This window comes from Gouania willdenowi, chromosome 16 (assembly GCF_900634775.1).
Source record: "Gouania willdenowi chromosome 16, fGouWil2.1, whole genome shotgun sequence".
Lineage (NCBI taxonomy): Eukaryota > Metazoa > Chordata > Actinopteri > Blenniiformes > Gobiesocidae > Gouania > Gouania willdenowi.
The window spans coordinates 7,590,207-7,612,845 of record NC_041059.1 but is presented as its reverse complement, the minus strand read 5'-3'; the positions used below and the strand labels follow the sequence as shown (position 1 = coordinate 7,612,845).

General features: G+C 39.9%; 1 protein-coding gene across 4 annotated transcripts in view; it reads right to left on the bottom strand.

The window, feature by feature from the left end:
* Positions 1–8,383: 8,383 nt before the first annotated feature.
* The window catches only part of phldb3 (pleckstrin homology-like domain, family B, member 3), a 34,690-nt gene continuing 20,434 nt past the window's right edge, over positions 8,384–22,639 (bottom strand). For 2 of the 4 annotated variants that reach the window (XM_028469861.1, XM_028469864.1), the window contains exons 6-15: positions 21,744–21,923; positions 20,111–20,218; positions 17,145–17,246; positions 15,803–15,890; positions 15,073–15,241; positions 13,494–13,575; positions 13,229–13,381; positions 11,816–12,026; positions 11,273–11,358; positions 8,384–9,011 (exon numbers count right to left, since the gene is read on the bottom strand). In XM_028469861.1, coding sequence (XP_028325662.1) covers positions 8,877–9,011; positions 11,273–11,358; positions 11,816–12,026; positions 13,229–13,381; positions 13,494–13,575; positions 15,073–15,241; positions 15,803–15,890; positions 17,145–17,246; positions 20,111–20,218; positions 21,744–21,923 — 1,314 coding nt within the window. In that variant the 3' untranslated portion in view covers positions 8,384–8,876. The remainder of the gene's footprint in view (positions 9,012–11,272; positions 11,359–11,815; positions 12,027–13,228; positions 13,382–13,493; positions 13,576–15,072; positions 15,242–15,802; positions 15,891–17,144; positions 17,247–20,110; positions 20,219–21,743; positions 21,924–22,639) is intronic. The other 2 variants (XM_028469862.1, XM_028469865.1) reach the window with 2 other exon arrangements.

Genomic DNA, 22,639 nt, shown 5'->3' with positions numbered 1-22,639 from the left:
TTGCTTCTCTCCAGCTTGGAAATTTTTGGGAATATTCAAAAATATAAAGTTTCCTGTAATTAAAATTTTTTTGTAATCAACATGAAATTAGAACAAATTTTTAAATAACTTAGCGAGCGACAATGCCCTAATTTTAAACAACTGTATCATAATCAAACATGAATATTAGCATCCATGCAAAATGATACAAGTAAAAAAAAATAGCATTATTAAATAAGGTTGAAAAATATGGGTTGGAAAAATTTCCATTGGAATTAACAAGAAAAAACAGGAAATTTACAAAAATTGAAAGGTGCCGCCTTAACAGGAATGTTAAATAAAGTTGGGAAAATATATTCTAAGCATCATCTAGAATATCAGCAACAGTTGTTGAAATTGACTCCCAATTTCTGGTTAAATCCCACAAAATAATTCAGAGGAAAAGTTTATAAATTTTGAATATTCCCAAACATCCCCAGTTTTTGAAATTTTCAAAGTTTACCAAAAATGTTCTGCCCCTTTGCAACCAAACTTGTTGATGCATAATGTTCTGTCAAAACTGCCTGTGAGCTGCCTTTCACCCTCCTGCTAAGGCAGGGGAGGGGCCTTGTGGAAGCCCCTCCCACATGTGAGTGTGCACACCTGATTCTTTTAAGCACAAACCAGCCACTGTGGGAGCATGGAGGCAATGGCAATGCATGCCTCAGAGAAGAAGTTCTGTTTCCTCAGCTGGGACTAAACTTTGTGCAAAACTCTTATTATGAATGGATGGGCAGCTGGTAAGCACCTACATAACCACAAGCATAAAAAACTTCTGTTAGGTGGACAATTCATTTAAAATGGACAGGAAACGGCTTGACATTGTTTGGATTGAAAAATTAAGTTGAATGCATTTTTTTCTTCTTAATTTATTTATAAAGTTTAGCAATTTATTTACTGTTTACTGGCAAATGCAAGGATTATTATTGAGTTTGATGCTTGTTTAATTTAATGGTTATCATGTTTATTTTCCAGTGCATGTTAACTGCAGAGATAAAAGTACTAAGTTAACTTACTACTAAACATCTGATTTTGTTAAAGAATTTAGTTAAAAAGGGTGAAAAGCTAAATTTGATTTCAACCAACAAATGGGTTGTCTAATGGTTTTGTACTGTTTATTTTCTTTTTGAGGTTTTTCACCTGAACTGATGTTCCGACCCACAAAATTACGAAATAAAAAGAAAAAGTAAAAGGAATTGAAGGTCTGTTCATTGAGTGAAGTCCAGGAATCCCCATCCAATAAGAGCAGTTCCTCAAGTCAGGAACAGCACAAAAACTGAGATTGACTTGACAGTGAAAAACCAGTAAATACTGGATAAGAACCAGAATAAGTTGTGGTGAATCTGCAAAGTCCAGAGGGGAAGAAAACTTCAAGTACTGGCCTGAGAAGCAGTGAGACCTAAAATGGCAGCCCTCTATAAATTTGCAGCAACTAAAAGCCAGCCGAACATCTGCAAAACGTCAATTCTCTCCCGATTGGCAAATAATATGACCAGAATGCACACTTTGATGTCCGAGGAGAGCTCAAAGACAGTTTCACAAAACTCACACTAGAGACAAACAAAGTCATTGAAGCTAATGGATATGTCGAAGCCCAGTACATGGCAGAAATGAATCTGAGCGGAACGAAGAAGCGCTAGATGAGGCGCAAAAAGCCGACTTAGAGAAAACTGCAACTGAGTGTGAAAAGAAACTAAAAGAGCTGAAAGACTTAATTCAGAGTACATTGTGGCCAACTATGGAGAAGATGAGCTGACGCTGGCAGTTGCAGACAGCAGAGACCGAGGCAGAACTTGTGATGACCATTGAACCCAGTGAAGACAAAGAAGCCTTTGATTTCATGGTTGAGCATCTCAAGAGCATGTGGAGACTGCAAAGAAGTCACAAATAAAGTGGAAATGCTGGGCGCCCCCTGCAGAGCATAGAGGAGTTTCATGGTCGAATCAGAGAACTTGAGGTTATCCTCCCCAAGCTCACATCAAGGAAGGCAGACTTCATTCGAGCAAAGGCAGAAAAGAGTCATCAAGATTGATGGATGCATCTTTGGTCAACTACTCAACCCCAATCATCAGACTAAAACCAGCATCCTGCCCAAATTTACTGAGTTTAGACGTGAGTTCCTATCGCTGGAGGAGGGACTGGGAGTCACTCCAGAGCTCAAGGTGAACCATCGGTGTCAAGAGAAATAAAGAAATTCCAGCTCATCGACAGCATTGATGAAAAAGTTATAAAAGAATCTTCGCCTCTCAGTCACAACACCGCAGATGACATATTTTGTGTCATGGAAAACCGTTTTGGTAATAAACAAAGTATTGCTATTGAGATTGTGGAAGAAATCCAAAGTACCCCCTGTTATTAGATCTCATCAACCAAAGAAAATAATTGAGCTCATACAGACAGTTGAGAAGCCCTCTCAGACCTGAGAGTGACCTTGATGAAGTTGGTGCAATAAAAATCCACTTGTCATCAGGTCTATTGAAAGTAAGCTCCCTGATGTGCTAAAGAAGGAGTGGCTTCTTCATGCAGCAGAAAAGGCAATGCCCTAGACTCAAGCACGAAGGTTTGACTATCTCCTCACTTTCCTTAAGAGCCAGGAAGTCCTTTATGACAGCTGGATCAGTTAAGTGACGAGCTACAACCCAAGTCTAGGCCCGAACAAAGACAAGCCCGAACCAGGGCCTCAAACCAAGCCAGCAGCCAATCATTGGATGTGTGGTCTGTGGAGAAGGAGGGCATAGAAGAAAGCTCTACTTCTGTCTGCAGAAAATATTCCGCATGCTAAATAGCTGTCTGAAAAAGAAGGATGCAGTGAGAAAGCTCGGAGGATGCAAAAGATGCCTTGAAGTTCATTCAGATTGTGATGGCTGTTCCAAGACTGAGTTCAATCTGCAAAGTCCAAGCTGCAAGGGAAGTTCTGGGCATCAACATCTATCTATGTCCAATCGGGAGAAGCTAAACATGGAACAGTGGGAGGAGGCAACAACCGGAAGAGTTATACAGAAGCTCAAGAAGAATTTGTTCAAAAACTTCCTCCTGAAACTTGCCCACAGTGTCGACACGTCTTTTCTAACACTGCATCAAGAAATGTACAGATCTCCAGTCGACGAAATCTCCTGAAGAATACGGTATAGCAGAATGGCCAGTAATCATGATGCTGCTTGAGGTCACTGCAAATGCAGGTCAAAAGGTTGGAACCCTAATTGACCTTGCGTCAGACACCAACTACATCACACACAAAGCGGCAAAAGCGCTTAAAGTTGAGAAGCGAAGCCATTACTCTTGTTGTCCATGGAGTTGGAGGTATGGAGGGTCACAGTAAAAACAATGCGATACCTCCTAAAGATCGTGTCCGTAATGACAAATCGACCTATAACTCCCACCAGCTAGTCTGCTATGGACTTGATGATATCGCAGACATCCACCATCCGGTCACAGCAAGCAACTCCAGAAGTTTTTCCCAGATATCCCCTCTTTGAATTACAAAGACCAAAAGAAGTAGACCTTCTAATTAGTCACAAGGAAGGTAGGACTGGCTCCTCAGAGGGTGAGCATGGTGGGAGACCTTGTGCTATGGACGGCCCACTTGGGAAAACAGTTGCTGGCAGCCATCCTGAGCGTTCTGAACAACCACCATTTCAGCTCATGCATCGCAACCCACTTTGCAAGATGCAATGAGGACAGCAGCTGTAAACTACAAAGAAACTTACCCACTCCTCACCTACTATCAAGCACTCATACGCTACAACCACTGCTCAGACTTTCCTTAACTGGTGGAAAGTGGGATAGTATCGGCGCTGCCTGCAATCCAAAATGTGGCGGTTGTCGGTGTGGAAACTGCCAACCTGGTGGTAAGGACATGACCCTAGCAGAAGGAGCGGGAATTGGAGGTCGTAAAGAGTGGTTTGACCTATATCAGTGCTGATGAACACAGTGAAAATCCCCATTGGCATGCAAGCTATCCATGGCTCGATGATCCATCCACTCTGCCAAACAATAGAAGAGGAGTGGAGGCAACCTTCCTCAGAACAGAAAGAAAGCTTGCCAAAGAACCACTGTGGAAGGCAGCTTATACTGTTCAAATACATGAAATGGTTGACCGTCGTGCAGCAAAGAAACTGTCCAGAGAAGAGCTACTTACTTGGACTGGACCTCTTTGGTACATAAGCCACCTCATCGCTCCCCAACCCACACTCTGTTACAACTCCGGTCAGACTTGTCTGGAATAGCAGTCAGAAATACCAAGGTCAGAGTCTTAATGATCATCTGCTAAAAGGTCCAGATGTCCTGAACCTAATCAGAGTAGTCCTCCTAAAGTTTCGCCAAGGCTCCTACGCTGCCCTAGGAGACATCAGTAAAATGTACAACTCTGTATGGCTTGAGGAGAAAGAAGTCCATTTGCACAGATTCCTATGGCGTGACTCGAAGGATGAAGAGTTGGAGGAGTTTGCTATCACCAGAGTCAACATCGGAGATAAGCCAGCAGGTGTATAGCCCAACTCGCCATGAGAGAAACTGCAAACCTACCTCAGTTCAGCCACCTGCTAGATGAGAGGAAAGTATTACAAGAACACAGCTATGTGGATGACATTTTGACGTCCCACAATGATCTGGAGAAGCTCAAGACCATCACACAAAATGTGGAGCTGATTCTGAAAGCTGGTGGGTTCACCCTAAAACCCTGGGTCTTCTCAGCCAAAGTAAAGGGGAAAGTAGAAAAGTTTGCCAAAAATAGTTGTCCTGCCAAATCAGCTGAAGGACGAGGATAATAAAGCACTTGGTCTGGGCTACACAGTGGGTGAAGACAAGCTACATGTCATGGTGAAAATCAACTTCTCAAAGCGGAAGAAGAAAATGAGACTTGGGCAAGACCTTTTGCTGAAGGAAGTAAGAGATCAGACACCAGACCCACTGAACAGGCGGGAACTGCTCAGCCAAGTTGCTGGACTTTATGATCCAATTGGCTTGATGACACCTGCAAAGCAAAAGGGAGCAATTTTGGTCAGAAGGGCTTTTCAGGAGGCAAAGCCAAAGAACTGCTTTGCCAAAGACACTTGGGACCCTCCCCCTGTCAGACGAGCTCCGCAGATGCGCTATCAATTTGTTTGAAGAATATGTCCAATTAGGACAAATCAAGTTCACCAGAGCCCTGACACCACTTGGGGCCATAACTGAGCCGCTTGCGGTAACCTTCTCGGACGGCAGTGAGTCTTCCTATGGTGCTGTCTTATTATCTTCGATGGGGTTGCAATGGAAGCATCACAGTTAGACTCGTGGAGTCAAAAGCAAATTGACGCCTCTCAACCAGAAGGGAGACACTGTCAGATGCAGAATTGTGTGGGTGCTGTCTTCGCCAGCCGCCTGAAAAAGTACTTCGAACAACACTCGCAGATCAAAGTCAAACAGTGGTACCATTTTGTGGACAGCCAGACAGTCCTTTGTGCTATTCAACGCGAAAGTTATGGTTTTCAAACATTCTTTGCAAACGGATCGGAGAGATCCAGAGTAGCACAAAAGTACAGGACTGGTGGTGGATCCCTGGACAAGCCAACATAGCTGACATCATCACTCGAGGGGCAGAGCCAAAAGAGTTGGCCGAGGATTCAGAGTGGCAGAAAGGGCCAAAGTTTCCTGAGTCTCCCTGAAAATGAGTGGCCAATTATGTCGGCAAAAGATGTGTCTGTAGCTGCCAGAGAAGGGTGTTAATCAGATACAGAAAAAATCATTTGTGGCAGTACTGACCAGAGCTCAAGCAAAGGCAATCCCACCAGAGAAAAGTCACCGGCCACCTGCTGGGGTAGCGGTGCAGAACTTACTGAATGAAAGACGATTCAGTGTCCTGTCACGTCTTCTAAAGACTGTTGCCTTGGTCTGGAGAGCAGCCAAAAAGTTTGCAGGCTCCAGCCAAATCCTAAAAACACCAAAGTGGGAGGCCATCCCGGAGGATGGAGTTATCACTGCCACAGAAAGGCAAGATGCGTTAAGAGACATTTTCCTTGCAACACAGCATGGGGTGATCTTCCCTGCCACCACAACTGACCGCTTGGTAGTTTACAGAGAGCCAGAAACTGGGTTGCTAACCTGCGGTGGAAGAATTCAAGCCTTTAAAGAAGATGGTGTCACAGTCCCACTCTTACCACCGGATGCATGGATCTCAACATTACTGGCACGGGAGGCTCATAGCAAAGGTCACGAGGGTATAGCTGCAACTCTACTGCAGATGAGGAAGACAGCCTGGATCGTTCAAGGGCGGAGAGTAGCCAAAAAAGTTGTTGAAGGCTGTGTATCTTGCAGAAAGTATAAAGTAAAAAGATGTCAACAAGTATGGGTCACTTACACATGAAAGATCCAGTCCCACCGCTCCCTTCGAGTTCACTGCAGTTGATCTCTTTGGACCTTACTTGGTCAAAGACGATGTCAGGAAACGAGTTACACTGAAAGTATGGGGTGTTGTTTTCAGCTGTATGGCCAGCAGAGCTATCCACACAGACCTGGTGAGCAATATGTCAACAGGGAGTTTCCTGATGGCATACCAGAGGTTTACCGCAATTAGAGGGCACCCAAGAAAGATCTGGTCTGATGCTGGGACAAATTTCGTCGGTGCAAAGCCTATTCTAAATGAACTTTACCAGTTTCTAAACCAAGAAAAAGCTGCTCTCGAAGAGACAGCTGCGAAAAATAGCACCATCTGGGAGTGGCAGATCCAGCCGGCAGATTCTCCGCACCGCAATGGGGCAGCTGAAGCGGCTGTCCGTGTTGTCAAAAAGGCACTCCAAAGCTTAGACAAAGAGAATGGACTCACTTTCAGTGAATTTCAAACTGCCTTACAGCTTGCCGCCAACCTCGCCAATGAGCGTCCAATTGATGCCAGGGTGCAGAGCCGTGAAGATGTAGTACAATACGTGACTCCTAACATGCTACTCTTGGGTCGTGCCTCCCCAGGAGGCAATATCCAAACCTTTGATTTTACAAATTATTCTTACAAAAGATTAAGAGAGATGCAGTGCCAAGTCAACAAGTTCTGGAGGTCATGGAGTCAGCTGGCGGGCCCTAATCTGTTTGTGAGAAGCAAGTGGCATACCTTGCACAGGAACATTGCTGTTGGTGATATTGTGTGGATCTGTGATCAGAATGCCATGAGGGGGCAATTCAAACTTGGACGGGTGGAGAAAGTCAACCCTGATCAAAAAGGCATCGTCCGAGATGTACATGTGAAGGTGGTTCAAAGCTCCTGCGTCCCGACAACCCGACCTTCCATGGCCCGCAAACCAGTGGTCCAAAGCGGACCGAGCATCCAATCTACAATTCTACATAGAGATGTCCGGCGGCTGGTGGTTCTTCTACCAATCGAGGAACAAGATGAAGACAACGGGGAGCATCACAAAGGACTTTAATGGGCAGGTTGCAGTTGTCGATTCGTGCGGTCTTCCCAGCAGTTCCTGCATGAAGACCGAGTGGGAGGTGTTCTGTCAAACTGCCTGTGAGCTGCCTTTCACCCTCCTGCTAAGCAGGGGAGGGGCCTTGTGGAAGCCCCTCCCACATGTGAGTGTGCACACCTGATTCTTTTTAAGCACAAACCAGCCACTGTGGGAGCATGGAGGCAATGGCAATGCATGCCTCAGAGAAGAAAGTTCTGTTTCCTCAGCTGGGACTAAACTTTGTGCAAAAACTCTTATTATGAATGGATGGGCAGCTGGTAAGCACCTACATAACCACAAGCATAAAAAACTTCTGTTAGGTGGACAATTCATTTAAAATGGACAGGAAACGGATTGACATTGTTTGGATTGAAAAATTAAGTTGAATGCATTTTTTTCTTCTTAATTTATTTATAAAGTTTAGCAATTTATTTACTGTTTACTGGCAAATGCAAGGATTATTATTGAGTTTGATGCTTGTTTAATTTAATGGGTTATCATGTTTATTTCCAGTGCCATGTTAACTGCAGAGATAAAAGTACTAAGTTAACTTACTACTAACAATCTGATTTTGTTAAAGAATTTAGTTAAAAAGGGTGAAAAGCTAAATTTGATTTCAACCAACAAATGGTTGTCTAATTGGTTTTGTACTGTTTATTTTCTTTTTGAGGTTTTTCACCTGAACTGATGTTCCGACCCACAAAAATTACGAAATAAAAAGAAAAAGGAAAAGTAATTGAAGGTCTGGTTCATTGAGTGAAGTCCAGGAATCCCCATCCAATAAAGAGCAGTTCCCTCAAGTCAGGAACAGCACAAAAACTGAGATTGACTTGACACATAAGTTATTCATTACATAAAGTGTCCATTGTTTTCTCTCAATGTCATTTTTTTATTAGTATTTTAACAACTACCTTGTTGCTACTTCTTTGAATAAAAACACAGAAATCCGACACTTTCAAAGGTAAAAATTTAATGCAGCATTCATAATATGTCAATAAATGTTTAAATAATAAATTTTCCTGAAAATGTACAACTTGACAGGATGGCAACATGGAAGCAATAACACAATGCCCCAATAAAAGCACACAGTGGCCACAATGTTAACCTTACTTGTTATTTAGTAGTTCAGCTAAACGTTAAGAAACGTCTTTGCTGAGCTGCCACACTGAGTTGATCATAGTGCTGGTTTGTTGCTTCCATCTCCTGTTATAGTGGTGATAATTCCTGTGATGTTTGACGAAGACCAGCAGGGGGCGGCGCCACACTGACAGAGGGAAAAACCTCATGGTAAAGTCAGATTCCATATCAGTAACAGCTTCGTCTTGTTGAGTCCTTATGTGAACTCGTGTTTCCCACTACAGATGGAGCTCACACACTCTTCTGACACTAAAACAGGAGAAATCCACACTTTTCTTCATGCTGTGTCACATGTGGAGGAGGAGGTCAGTAGCGGCTGTGCTCGTCTGTAGCCGTGACGATAACATCCATCCAGATCCTCATTGACACTGGATTCGAAGCAACGAGGAAGAAAAGTCGATCGTACGTCTTCACACAGAACGTCAGGCTGGGCCGAGGAGACTGGAAGGAAAAAGAATTAAAAAAAAAAGGAATTCATGATTTCTAAATGCATAAAAGACTTGTTGACACGGGTCAGAAACATAACTAAACTCTATGAAAGTGCAGTGACATGACAAAATATATAAATAACATGAAAAAAGTAGAGAGATTACAGCATTACAGGCACGGCGCCAGGATTTTTCCTCTCCCGGTGCTAAGGGGGTGCAGGATTGATATGTGGGGTGCTGATAATTAAAAAAAAAAAAAATATATATATATATATATATATATATATATATATATATATATATATATATATATATATGTATCACTTTAATGAGGAGATTCTCATTTTTTCTTCAATAAACGAAGTTGTGCAACACAGAATGTTAGGTATAAATGTAGTTTTAACTGAATTTGGTCAAAGAATATTTAACAAATTAGTTAAGCATAATACAAGTGACCACAAGGCAATGGCAACAAAAATAAATAAATAATGAGCAAAAGTGACCTATTCAATACCTGACAGCCACTGCCAATAACCAGACAGTAAATTTAAAATGCAAAACGTCAGGGAAGAACTAACTCACCCTAGTTGTTTTATTGGAGAACCATGTGTTTGTTGTTGTTTCTGCGTGTTTGGACAGGCAGGCAAGATTGCTGAGTCGAGGGCTTACCTTTCGGTTTCTCAGGTATGTTTTAATGCGCCGCATGCAGGAAAAACTGCGCTCACATGAAGCGAAGGTGACTGGTAGCGTGACAGAAATGGGTAAAAGGCTCCCTGGGAGACGGACTCTTGGTCTTCATTTTCATTTTTTTAACTCAATAAATTGATAATAAAAATATTTCAAAATATTAAATAAAATGCTCAAGAAGCTTAACTGGGGCTAAACAAATTCCTGACGGGGCTATAGCGCCCCCTAGCCCCGGTGTAGCACTGCCCCTGCAGCATTAGTCCTTTCTCATGATAGATGTTTATGCATTTTTTCAGGTACCGGATGAACTTTTTAGCTTGATGCTAAAGAATGCAAACATCAAAGTGAAGTTTCCTTTGTTGAATCAGTTGTTATGGTAAAAGTCTTTTTATAAACCTTCGTCAGGTTCATAAAAAGACTTGCTCGAAATTTTGTTTTGATCTCCACTGTAAGACTCTTGCATTGCATTGTGGGACGTGGAGTCATTTGGGGCATAATGCCTTCAAGAAACTAAGAATATTTTTTGAACAGTTTGAGCCTATTTTTGCTTATTTTTACCCTTTCCTGCAACTACACCAAACTTGCCATATTTGAACCTATTTTGATCACCTTTTCATGCCATATTTTTGCACCTTTTAATGCATTTTCTCTATATTACTCCAATTTCTAACACGTCTCCATCTAATTTCAATGACTTTTCTGCACTTTTTTTTCCACTTTCAAGACATTTCCGGCACTTCTAAACTCTTTCCACCACTTTTCCCACCCGATGTCGCATGTGTTGACCCATTGTTGTCACTTTTAACCTTTTTTCACCATATTTCATTCTTATTTTTTGCCAATTTAACCACATTCACGATTTGTCATGCCCATTGTTAGCCAGTTTAAACAAACTTTTCTTACTTTTTAAATTAGATTACCCCAATCCACCTCTGTTTTTCAATGTTCATGTCTGTGTTCAACCACCTTCAGGTACAGTGGGGGTCCCCGCTCTGTGACACCTTTATTTTGGGGGTCGCAGGCTGAAAAGGTTGAGAACCACTGCCATAGACAGATGCATTTGAAGTGTTTTTACTTCATTCTTACAGTAATTTATTCTGTTTTTCACCAGACAAGACGAACAGTAATTAGCTTGACATCATTTTTTTTCTAGTTTGGAATTTTCCGCGTGCGCCCCGAAATAAGCATTCACCATTGTTTTGCTGCAAATTTCAGTCCTTGAAAACACCATAAATGTGTTTGGAAGTCATTTTGAAAAATGCAAAAACTCACAGTAAGAATGAAGGAAAAACACTTCCATGCATCTTTTCCATGGGACTCCACGTCCCACAATGCAACGTGAGAAACTTTTCCGACAATATCGATGTGCGGTAGAGATAAAAACAAACTTTCGAGCGTTCATTTCAACCATTCACATATTATTTTCAAGCAAATGATCTCTGATTTATTGATCCATGAGGCAGCCTACATTGTCTTTTATCTTATAAAAAATGATCATTTCCAGCAGCTTTAAAGCTTTGTTGGTAAAGTTTGGTGATTGAGGATTGGCTAACGATCAAAAGGACACACGTCAGCCTCAGTACTCACAGAGTTGGCTGTTCTCAGATGGTCGTAGTAAACTTCTTCTATAGCCTGAAAGTAAATCACTCCCTTCAGCTTCCTTTCATCACAGTCTGTAGCAGGAATGAAGAAAAACAACAGAAACAATGTCATTAGCAGGCATAAAACAGAGAAATGATGGAGGATTCGTATTTTAGGGGTGTAAAATTATCACGTTAAATGCGATTAATTAATTACACTCATATTTAGTATATTTGGAGATTGATAAAAGAACACAGCAACATTCCCCCTGGTGGACGAAAATGAATACAAGTCTGTTAAAAATAATAAATTACATCATAAAGTCTCTTATTTGTTATAAATATAAATATAGTCTTTTGATCAGCTACAATAATGTGATGAATTTAAGTGAAAACACCCCAATTAAAGGGCTTTTCTCAGCAATTTTTGTTGAGATTAAAAAAGAAATGAATAAATTACAAATCATAATTAATTAATCTCTCAATTTTTTTTTTCCTTCTTATTTAGCATTATTTCCTTTATGATGAGAGTCACAGGTACCAGTCTAACCTGTGTAGTAGGCCAGTCGTCTGTGCTCCGTGTCGAACACAAACCACCGCTTCTTCCAGGTCTTCACTTTCCCCCCTCGCTTGGTGAGGAACCCGGCGCAGCGTCGCGGATTCATACGCAGGTCTGTGCAGCCGGCCACGCCGTGACCCAGAGACTCCACGTGAGCTCGGAGGTCAAAGTTGGGCGAGAGGAAGAGCGGCAGGCTGCGCTGCTGAGAGGAAAGAGAGAGAGAGGGCGTTGAGGTCGTGGAGCCTAGAAAGGAAGTCTTCTCCCACTCAGGGGTGTTTTAAGCTGTTTACGTCACAAACAGGAGCCCTTTGTGGTCAGATGATAAAAATATATCACTTTGCATCATGAAAAAGAAAAAGAGCTCATTGTAACGAGAGAGTTGGAGGAAAAACTGCAGCACACATTTTATTCAGTAATGTTCATAGATTCTATGGATTTGTTTGTCCCACTAATCACTAAACATTTAAGCTAACAGCTGCAACATTAGCTTCACCAGAGCTTCCTCATTATGACAGGATGAAAAACACATAAGGTCTCTATTAAAAAAAGTGGTTATATAATCCCAATGAAATAAGATCAATACAAATTAACACACTGGTGTAACGTATATTTACTGACCACGTATTTGAACGATGTGCAACTTCTATTAAAGCGAGGGCCACAAATGTGATTGTCTGATCCAAGGGCCACATTATCAACATTCATGTCAGCATTTAAAATAATGAGCAATATGAGCATTAAGGGTTTGTACGTTTTTGGACTCATTTTAGTCGGTTTTTTTTGGTCCTTTTGTGTATTTTACTGTAACTTTATGTGGTTTAGAATAATCACCAATTCGATCATTAACACAGGTAAGAACAAAGGGTTGGTGAATTTTTGTTGACCTTTTGTGTATTTTTCCATCTTATTGTGTGTTTTTGGGGCCATTTTATGTATTTGTTGTTGTTTTGTGTGTTTCCGAGGACATTTTGCATGTTTTTAAAGTCATTTGTGTTTTTGGAGTCAGTCATTATATGTATATTTGTTGTTGTTTAGTGTATTACGTGTAATTTTATACATTTTTGTTGTCCTTTTGTGTATTTTTCTGTCATTTCGTGTGTTTATTTTGGGCCGCATGTGGCCCCAGGAGACCTGTTCCCCATGTCTGACTATGATCTACTGTATGTTAGCAAAAGGACAATTTCTGACTAAATCTGATTCTAAAATAGTTTTAAGAGGTCCCAGACAGAGTGCAGCTTTGTGGTTTTCTTCTTTGTTCTTTTTTGGGGCCAAAAGCATCCCTGGCATCAACTAATGATGCCAGACTGCATTGTGGGTAACGCAGGATTGATGATGTGGTTCAAACCGTTCTTAGATCAGCACAAAAAAAGCTTTATCCCTCGGTTTGATTGGCTCATAGATTACCTGTGGGGGGTTAGGGGAGGAGCTGACGGTCGTCTCTGCTGTGTTTGGTTCTGTTTCTGCTCTTTCAGGACTCTCAGACTCCAGCGGTTCATCTGTGGACGACTTTTGCACCTTTCGTCTTTCCTCATCCAACATAAATCGGTTTCGCTCCTCCTACACACAAGCATGGACACAAACAATCATTTGTGTGTGTGTGTGTGTGTTGAAAGCCATGTCTGATGCAGTGTGGAGCTGATAGAAGGCTTTACCACTGCAGGTCACTCACCCGCTCTCTCAGCAGCTTCTCCCTCTCAGCCTTGGCATCCCTCAGCTTCTTCTCAATTTCCACCAGGTCCAAAAGACACGGACTATGAGAGACGGACAGAAAAAGTGGTAAAAAGGGTTCAAAGTGTCAATATTGGCTTAAAAGTGGCAGAAAAAAGTAGGAACAAATAGTTTAAACTGACAAATAATGGGCATGACAAAATGTGAATGTGGTTAAATTGGCAAAAATAAGCATGAAATGTGACAACAATGGGTCAACATATGTGACGTTAGTGGAAAAGTGGTGGAAATGGTTTATAAGTGCAATATGTCTTGAAAGTGAAAAAAATGTGCAGAAAAGGCATTGAAATTTGATGAAGAAGTGACAGTAATGGGAGTAGCGTAGCAAAAATATGGCAAGAAAAATATGGCAGGTTTGGTGTAGTTGCAGAAAAAGGATAAAAATAGGCAAAAATGGGCTCAAATTGTTCAAAAAATGTCTTTAGTTTCTTGAAGGGCCCCCTCTCAGCGCCTCGCGACCCCAAATGGGGCTCTGACCCCAAGGTTGAGAAGCCCTGGTGTAGGGTATTGACACTCTTCACTATTATCTCCTAACAAAATGATTGCCCTAAAATGGATCAGTTCAAGCAGCACTAGATTACCTATGTGTTTAGTGATGTTCAGAGCTGTTTAACCACAAAACTGACATTTCTAAATGAACTTTGAATCATCTCAAGCATTGCATTGTGGGATTTGCAGTCTCATAGAAGAATGTACTGATGGTGTCGAAGTAGAAAAAGTTTCTTTAAGCAGTGTTTTATCTTCATTCTTTCCATGATTTATTGTCATATTTAGGTGTATTTGTGTGTTTCTGTGGGAAGCCAAAATATCAACAGTCGCCATTGTTTTTTCAACAACTTTTATACTGTGAAAAACACCAGAAATGTCTCTTTTACAGTGTTTTTTTTAGGTTCAGTTTAAAAATGTTTTCATCATTTGTTTTAGCACAAAACAGGTTTAAATGCATAAAAAGGTACCAAATATGTAGTAATTCAGTATACATGTGCTCATTTTGATTAGCATGTAATTTTAAAAATGTTACTTACAAAATTACTTCTGTAATTTATCATGTGGTGCCACTGTCTAGCCATTAAAATGATTTTAAATCTATTCAAATGTATTTTCTGTCCTAATTTACTTATATTACAGTCCTATCTAAGATTACAAAGTATTTCTATATTTACTTCCATCATAATATTCATGCAAACATTGCCCAGTGATGCCCATTTTATGAAATAGCAAGCGGAAATCCTTCATTGACCCATTTATATATTTCTAAATTAATTTAGATATTCCGGGCAACATAAAAACACTTTAAGTTATTTTAGTGAGAGTCACATTGACAGGTTATATGTCCACAGCATCATTCTTTGTTTTTAATTATGAAAATCCTCTATTCACTGTGATGCAGTGTCTATAAGACAAAGCATGGACAATAAAAGTCCAGCTGTCACCTTTACGTCACTAACGTTCACGTTAAAAAGTTAAACTAGCAAATTAAAAGCCATAATCTTATGCACAAGAACAGAGAGGAAACCAACCTGGCAGCTCGAGAGCTGGTTGTGCTGTTATTGGGAGGGAGGAACCCCCCGTGTCCATTGGTGGTCACTGGTTTGTGTCCCACTGTGTGTCCATTGCTGAGCCTGTGGGAGGACAGACGAGAGGAGAGGGCCTCGGGGGATTGGCTGTCTGGAACCATCCTGACCAACACTGAGACAGACGACAGAGCAGAGAATGTAAAATACATTCACAAGTGCAGTTAACTTAATATTGGCACCATTCAGACATTTTTTATCAATTGTTCTGTGATTATTCAATAGTCACACTGTACATTTTTAGTTTGATCAGATTTAGTGAGGTGGGTATGTGTAGATTTTCGCATGTCCTTATTTTTCTGCCATTTTTAGCTTCCAATATCACAGGAATTAACCCACATAGGAAACTGAAATTTGGTAACGTAGTACAGCTCCACCTAGAAATGGAACAAAAAAAAAAAACCACCAGACAAGACTTGACATGACATGACAGACAGGTGCTTAGGTGGAAAAACTGATTTTTGGGTAGTTTACGAGGCTTCTCCAGGTCACGTAGGGCAAATCCTGCTTTGTGCCAAAAAAATTACAACCCCACCTTCCATTGGACAGAAAGGGAGGGAACAGCAGGACTGAACGAGGACAGAAGCGGAACCACAGCGTGCATATTGTTCCCATCCCAAACCTTTGAACCACAGACACAAAGGGAAACAGGGAACGACGGTTGATGAACGCTCACCCTGAGCAGAGACGGGACGCTCGTTGGACCTGTTATTGCGATGCGAGCTGCGTCTTCTGTGCAAACTGCTGGTTTCTTTGACGGTTTCCTGGAAGAAAAAACCCAATGATGACAGTGTGGAGTCAGGCTAATGCAGTGATTTTCAACTGTGGGGTCACCTGAAATGTCTAGTAATTGATGAAATGAATTACTAAATAAAAATATATATTTAATTGTACATTTTTTGAGTGGGTATGTGTCGATTTTTGTGCGTCCTTATTTTTCTTCCATTTTCAGCTTCCAATATCTCAGGAACTACACCACATAGCAAACTGAAATAGAATATACTAATACAGCTCCACTTACTGTCTCAGAATATCCATATCTGGATATCTGGGTTTCGGCCTTAATTATTATTCTTTTTAAAATTAAAACAAAACAACACACAATGTTAAATAACTATTATTCTTTGACTTTCTAAAATATAAGCAGAGTTTAAATAAAATGTTGTATATGAAGAAAAAAGAGAAAAAAAAAAAAGAGTAAAAAAGAAGAAAAAAAGTGAAACAAATTCATAAATAAAATACAGTATGAAAATTAGGGATGTCCCGATACAACTTTTTCATTTCTGATACGATACCAATATTGAGCAGATACAATATCAGCATGAATCATAAATTCTTTTATGACTTTTTTTATTTATTTTTTAATAAAAAAAAAAAAAAAAAAAAGACTTATTTTATAGTGTGGAATGTTAGAAAAGGTTTGATCATGTGATGTCACTCAAACAGAGAACAATAGTCAGCAACAGTAGGGATGAGAAAAACTGACCCATTTATTGTAAACCAATTGGTTACATACATTTGAACCTTCAACATAATATATACAGTATTCTACAATTGAATAAAATACAAAAATAAAAAAATAAAAAAATGAATCCGATATTCGATATTCGTTTTCAGGCTGATATCGATATCGGATCGGGACACCCCTAATGAAAATATCTGAGCTAACACGTCCTGTCATATTGTGTTACTCTGTATTATACACAGTATAACAAATTAATTCTAGAAAGAAAAAAAAAGTATTTGGGGTCGCTCGAAGTTTGTGATATAAAAATGGGGTCACGATCCCAAAAAGGTTGGGAACCACTGGTCTAATGTGTGCGACAGCAGACATAACCCACAAACTAGACGTGTGCAACCGCTTTAATTTCTCCTAAAACAACTGATGTCAACATGTTGTAGCTTTTAGTATCTGAAAAGTCAACACACCAGTATACGTTATTAAAACTAATGAATATGGTTTATGAATTCATCAAAGATGAGGTTAGATGTGAAAATGTGAAGTAGCCATGGCTCACCTGAGCAGCTTGGTGAACACTCAGAGGAGAAAGCGACATCATGCAGGGAGCTGAGCCGGTGATGTTTGACCAATCAGTGAACGGCTTCTTCTCTTTGAGAACCTGTCCAACCAGATTAGGGTTTTGCATTCAGTGCCAATCCTCCAATAAATATAGGAGTGAACTAAAGCAGGCGTTTCAACAACTGCTTAGTTTCAGCGGGACTTTAGCCTCTGTTTGACATATCACGACCGTCTGTAAATGAAAATCACTTTTCCTCTGAGAGCCACAGTAATTAGTGAAGAAGTTATCACTGAATCACTATCTGTGACTTCCTCCTCCTGGAAGCCTGGACTCATAAAGACTTGAGCAATTCAGTCACTGAAGTCCATTTTTTTCAACCCTCGTGTGTCTCATTCACGTCTCAGTATTTACATTATTTTCAAACTAAGGAAATCACATTATGTCTAATTTGTTCTACTATCACCATCCACATTAATTCACAGAAAGGCTGAGCAAGCGTTCTCCATTGAACTTCCCGTCTGTCTGAGCTACCCATGTTATATGTTACAGTCACACTCTCACACACACACACACTGTCTTCTCTCTTCCTCTCACACACACACACACACACACACACACACACACACACACACACACACACACACACACACACACACACACACACACACACACACACACACACACACACACACACACACACACACACACACACACACACACACACACACACACACCACCACCACCACCACCACCAGGATACCCTTTGATCTCCCAATAACTGCCTTACTGTATAAAGAAAGCTTGAACTAATAATTTTAAATATAATTTTAAACGCTGCCCGAGGCCACACAGATCAAAAGAAGTTAAATATCTTACCAATGGTTACAAAATGATGTCAAACTTCTCCCAGGCTAGTTTCTCTTTCTCTCACCATTTCCACACACACTCGCATGCGCACACATTGACAAGTGTAGCGTCCTCGCTCACATTGCTCACTCCTCCCTCCCTCCCCCCCTTTTTTTTTACTCCACCTTCAGCTGAGCTCTGGGACTCACGGTTATTCCCTCCTCGTCACATCCTATTGGCCTTTTTTATATTTCACGCCACGACTCATTCTCTGACAAGCAAACAATTAATTATTGTAATTCATAAAATTTTGCAGAATTTTTAACGTTCAAAATTATAAAAAAATATATATATATTTTTCAAACATTTTCATGACCACATACTAGCAAACTTATATGGAATAATGTGATTTTCTATAAAAATGATAATTATGGATTTTTATCAGGGGCGGAGCAGCATAACCACTCAGGAATCTATTGTTATCCTGCATGTTCTTTGTTTTTCTTCTTCTTTTTCCAAGGAAATTATATTTCCTATGTGCAAACAATCACCAAATTATGCACAAAGTTCCAGTCCCATGCCAGATCGCCTCAGCTGCAAAAACAAGCCACTAGTCCTGAAGGTGGCGCTACAGAAAGCCTCTAAAAATCAAAAACCACCTGACTGTGCTACAGATTTCCAACTTCCTTACAGATTTTAGACATTTCAAAAAAATTGAGCCCATACTGCATCAAAATGTGATATAAAGTAATGCAAACATACTTGAAAATGTTTGCTATATACATTTCCAATGTTCATTAAAAACAAAACAAAAACACAACATTTTGGAGTCATGGTAGATGATGTTTGGAAAATATAAGAATTTTATCTCAAAAACTACACTTTTTACAGCATTATTAGTGCTGTCTCATTTTTGCACATTTATTAGTTATTAGGATTTTCAATATCGGTTGGTGCCGTTAAAATAACACAAAGTTGGGGTTCAAAATAAAAATGAAGAAGTCACATAAAGAAAAACTGTTTTACATCCCAAGAAAGAGTAACCTTTATACTATAAATTAAAACAGATATCAGATTATTTTTCTCTTATATTCCCACATGCAGTTATGGGCCAATGAAAATAGTAAAAAATAAGTTTTTTTATTTTTTATTTCCATGAACTAGGGCTGAACGATTTTGGAAAATAATCTAATAGCGATTTTTTTTCCTCAATATTGCGATTTAAAATGCAATTTTTTTTGAAGGGCCTCTTGTCATGTATTTTTCAATGAACACAAGCAATAAATCAATCTGTTTCATAATAAACAATTTCAGATTTATTTAAACTTTAAATAAAGATAAAATATACATTTTAAAGCACAGATTACAACAATAAAGCAAACAAATATGTGGCTTTACCTCGTCAACATATCTAACTAACTTCACGTTTCATGAAACATGTTAACATGTGGACTGCACTTCTTAAACACTCTCTGAATGTAACAGGAAAATACAAAACAGCGATAATATCGCAAATGCAATGAATCGTTCAGCACTACCATGAACCAATGTATTTATCTGACTAATCATTAGTGATGTGAACAGTCTATGTTCATAGCTCAAAGCTGATCAAATTACATGTAGCTGAGACATATGCAAAGTTGTTTACTGAAGGCCCAAACATGTTGGAGCCTGAAACCCTGAGAAACTTTTTCTCAATATGAGGGGCTGGCATGTCCACCAGATAGAATGTATAGCAGATCTCTGTATATTCTGAGATTGTAGGCGGAGCTGTATTAGTATACCATATTTCAGTTTCCTATGTGTTGGAAGCTACTGACATGGAATGACTCAATGGGTAATTCTAGAAAAATAAAAAAAGAATGATTGACATCAGACTTTTATCTTGAATATGACAAGCTGTTATGTGCAGGTTATTGTTTGGATACTATTAATGACATGAGGTTGTGGAGCTCAACCCCCGACTTAAAGACAACAATTGTCAAACTTCTAATGTTAAACTGATCTATAGACTTTTGTTCTTTCTTTGTGTTTTCACTGCTGCTGCAGTCCAATATGGCTAAACACAAATAAATCAATACAAACACAAAGTCTAAAGACGTATTGTTCCTTCATACCTTTTCAGTGTGGATGAGGTCTCTCCTCTCCTTCCTTAAGGAGTTCAGTTCTCTCTCCTTGTCTTTCTCCATCTCCTTCACCTGCCTCTCCAAATGCTGAACTCGCTCCTGAAAATGTAGAGAACGGCCATGAGTGCGTGTGTGACACCTAAATTATCAGGTGAAAAAGCTCCAGTGGAACAAGGTGTGTGTTTAGCTGAAACACAATGCAAATCAAACATTCATTTTGCAAGTAAATGAGGAGCATGTGGCAGCAGAGCAGGGTGGGGTGGGGCTGGACGTCCAACCAAAGGATGGAATAGTGAAGGCATTGATGACACATGAACATGCAGCTGCAGCCAGGAGGACACATTGCAACATCTTTCTCACACAATGCACAGCTTTGCTCTCGCTCTCCCACATTCATGAGCCAGTTATGAAAAACAACAAAAATTTCACAACGTGGAACCAGGAAAACAACACTGTGGACACAAGTGAATAAATACTACTACAAGCTAACGGTAACCGCCCAACAAGCTAACTAACTATGGTAAATAAATAACTAAGGTTCTAACTAAGGAGTCACCACTAGAACACAAACAACTAAAGAAGCTAACCATCTAAATATCAGCTAACACCTATAAAATACCTATAAAATATCTAAGGAACAATCTATGCTAGGCTAACTGACAATTATCTCAATCCAACCTATTTGCTACAGATTGCAGGAAGGCAGGCATTGTTTTTTTGTAAAGGAGGCGGGGCCAACAGTGGTGGTTGGTGATGCAAAAAGACAAATGTCACAAACCACCATTCTCAGCCAATAGCAAAATGTGATTGCAATAGCCTGGTTTCAACCCATAGAGGGCAGTCACTGACATTTTTACAACAAAATGGAGGAGCTGTGCAAACATGTACTATTGGACAAAATGTGTCAAATTGAAATACTTTGACTAAAATGTCAAGAGCTAGACAAGAAGAATTGATCAACAACACAATTTAATACCCAAATACATTTGTTTTCAGCAGAAGAAAGTGGTTTTGGGGTTTAGTTACTCTTTAGGTTTAGGATAACAGCTGTTTTTTTGGTTTTAATAAAGTTACTGTGGAACAGAAAGGACCTAAACACAAGATCAAACTGGGCTGTAAATGACCCCTGATTGGAAGTGAGTTTGACACCTCTGCTTTAGGCCAATGGTTGCTCTGTTATTCAAGCCATACATGTCAAATCAAATGAGTCTGAAGAGAACGGGAATGTGGACTGCAATGTCCAAAAGACATGTAATCTGTGTTGATGATATGCTTTGATACTCAATATCAAAAATACGATCTTGCTGTGACAACTTGTGGAACAAACCATTACAATCAGAGACATAATAAACTGTTCTGCAAAGTAAAAAAAAACAAAAACAAGAATATCAACCTTTTAAAGAGTAGAATAAATTCATATGAGAATAACCGGAGTAGCTGCATTGAGTAGCTTTGATTGCTCCTGTTGTTTCACCTCTGCTCTTTCTTTGCACATGACGTCATTCAGATGCAATGAAAGTGAATCCACGTGAGGATAAACACTGACACACAGATAAGCAGCAGAGTACTGGGACACGTCCAGTAGCAGCAGCTGGAGCTTCTCTCAGAATCTGCTCTCGTTTACCTGAGCTGTGTTGACCACATGTTGCTGACAGCAGATCTCCTTCTCCAGCTCTTCTTCACTCGTTATTTTCTCCATCACGTCCAGCTTTTCATTCTCTTCGTCCAGCCCGCTCTCTCGCTCCAGGACACGAAACTCCCAGTCCTCGAATGCCCGAACTGCTGCTTCCATCATTTCTTTCTCCTGTAATAAAGACTTGTGTTAATAATATATAAAATAACTAGTTGAACTACCCCCTCAGTCCATGTACCCTTCGTTCTTTGGTTATTCCGTTTTAACAGTGTGGTGATTTTGTTTTACTGATTTAAAACCAAAATAGAAATACAGAAAAACCAAAAACTGTTTTTTTTTTTTTTTTTAAACTTGTTCAGTTCTCGCTGTAATTTCCTCGTCACACAAACAGAAGTCCACTGCACCTCCTTGCTCAGGTCCTGGATCAGTTCTTCACATACAATAAGACTGTTAAGGATTTATTTCAGCAGTTTTCTGGTCCTGCTCATGTTTTCATTCAGTCTGTGAATGTTTTAGCTCGTAGAAAACTGCTCATGTTACGATCATAATAGTGTCCAAATAAACTGGTGACTGGCTAATAACTGTGAGGCTGGTGTGAGGAACAATAGATGTTAGAACTTCTACCATTTGACACTTTTGCAAAAACAATTACAGCTTTTTTGACGGCAGTAAAATGTTTATTATAAATACCGCTAACGACAGCCGTCAACACACACGGAAGTTGATCTCAAGAAACGAGGAGCACGAGTAGAGTCATCACACCACCTCTGGTTCCTCATATCATGAGAATATTTTAAGTAACATCCATTTTTTGGTTTTGATTTATGAATGTATTAATAACGTTTCAATTCACCAGTAATGTGACTTATGCGTTGCTTCTTTTTATG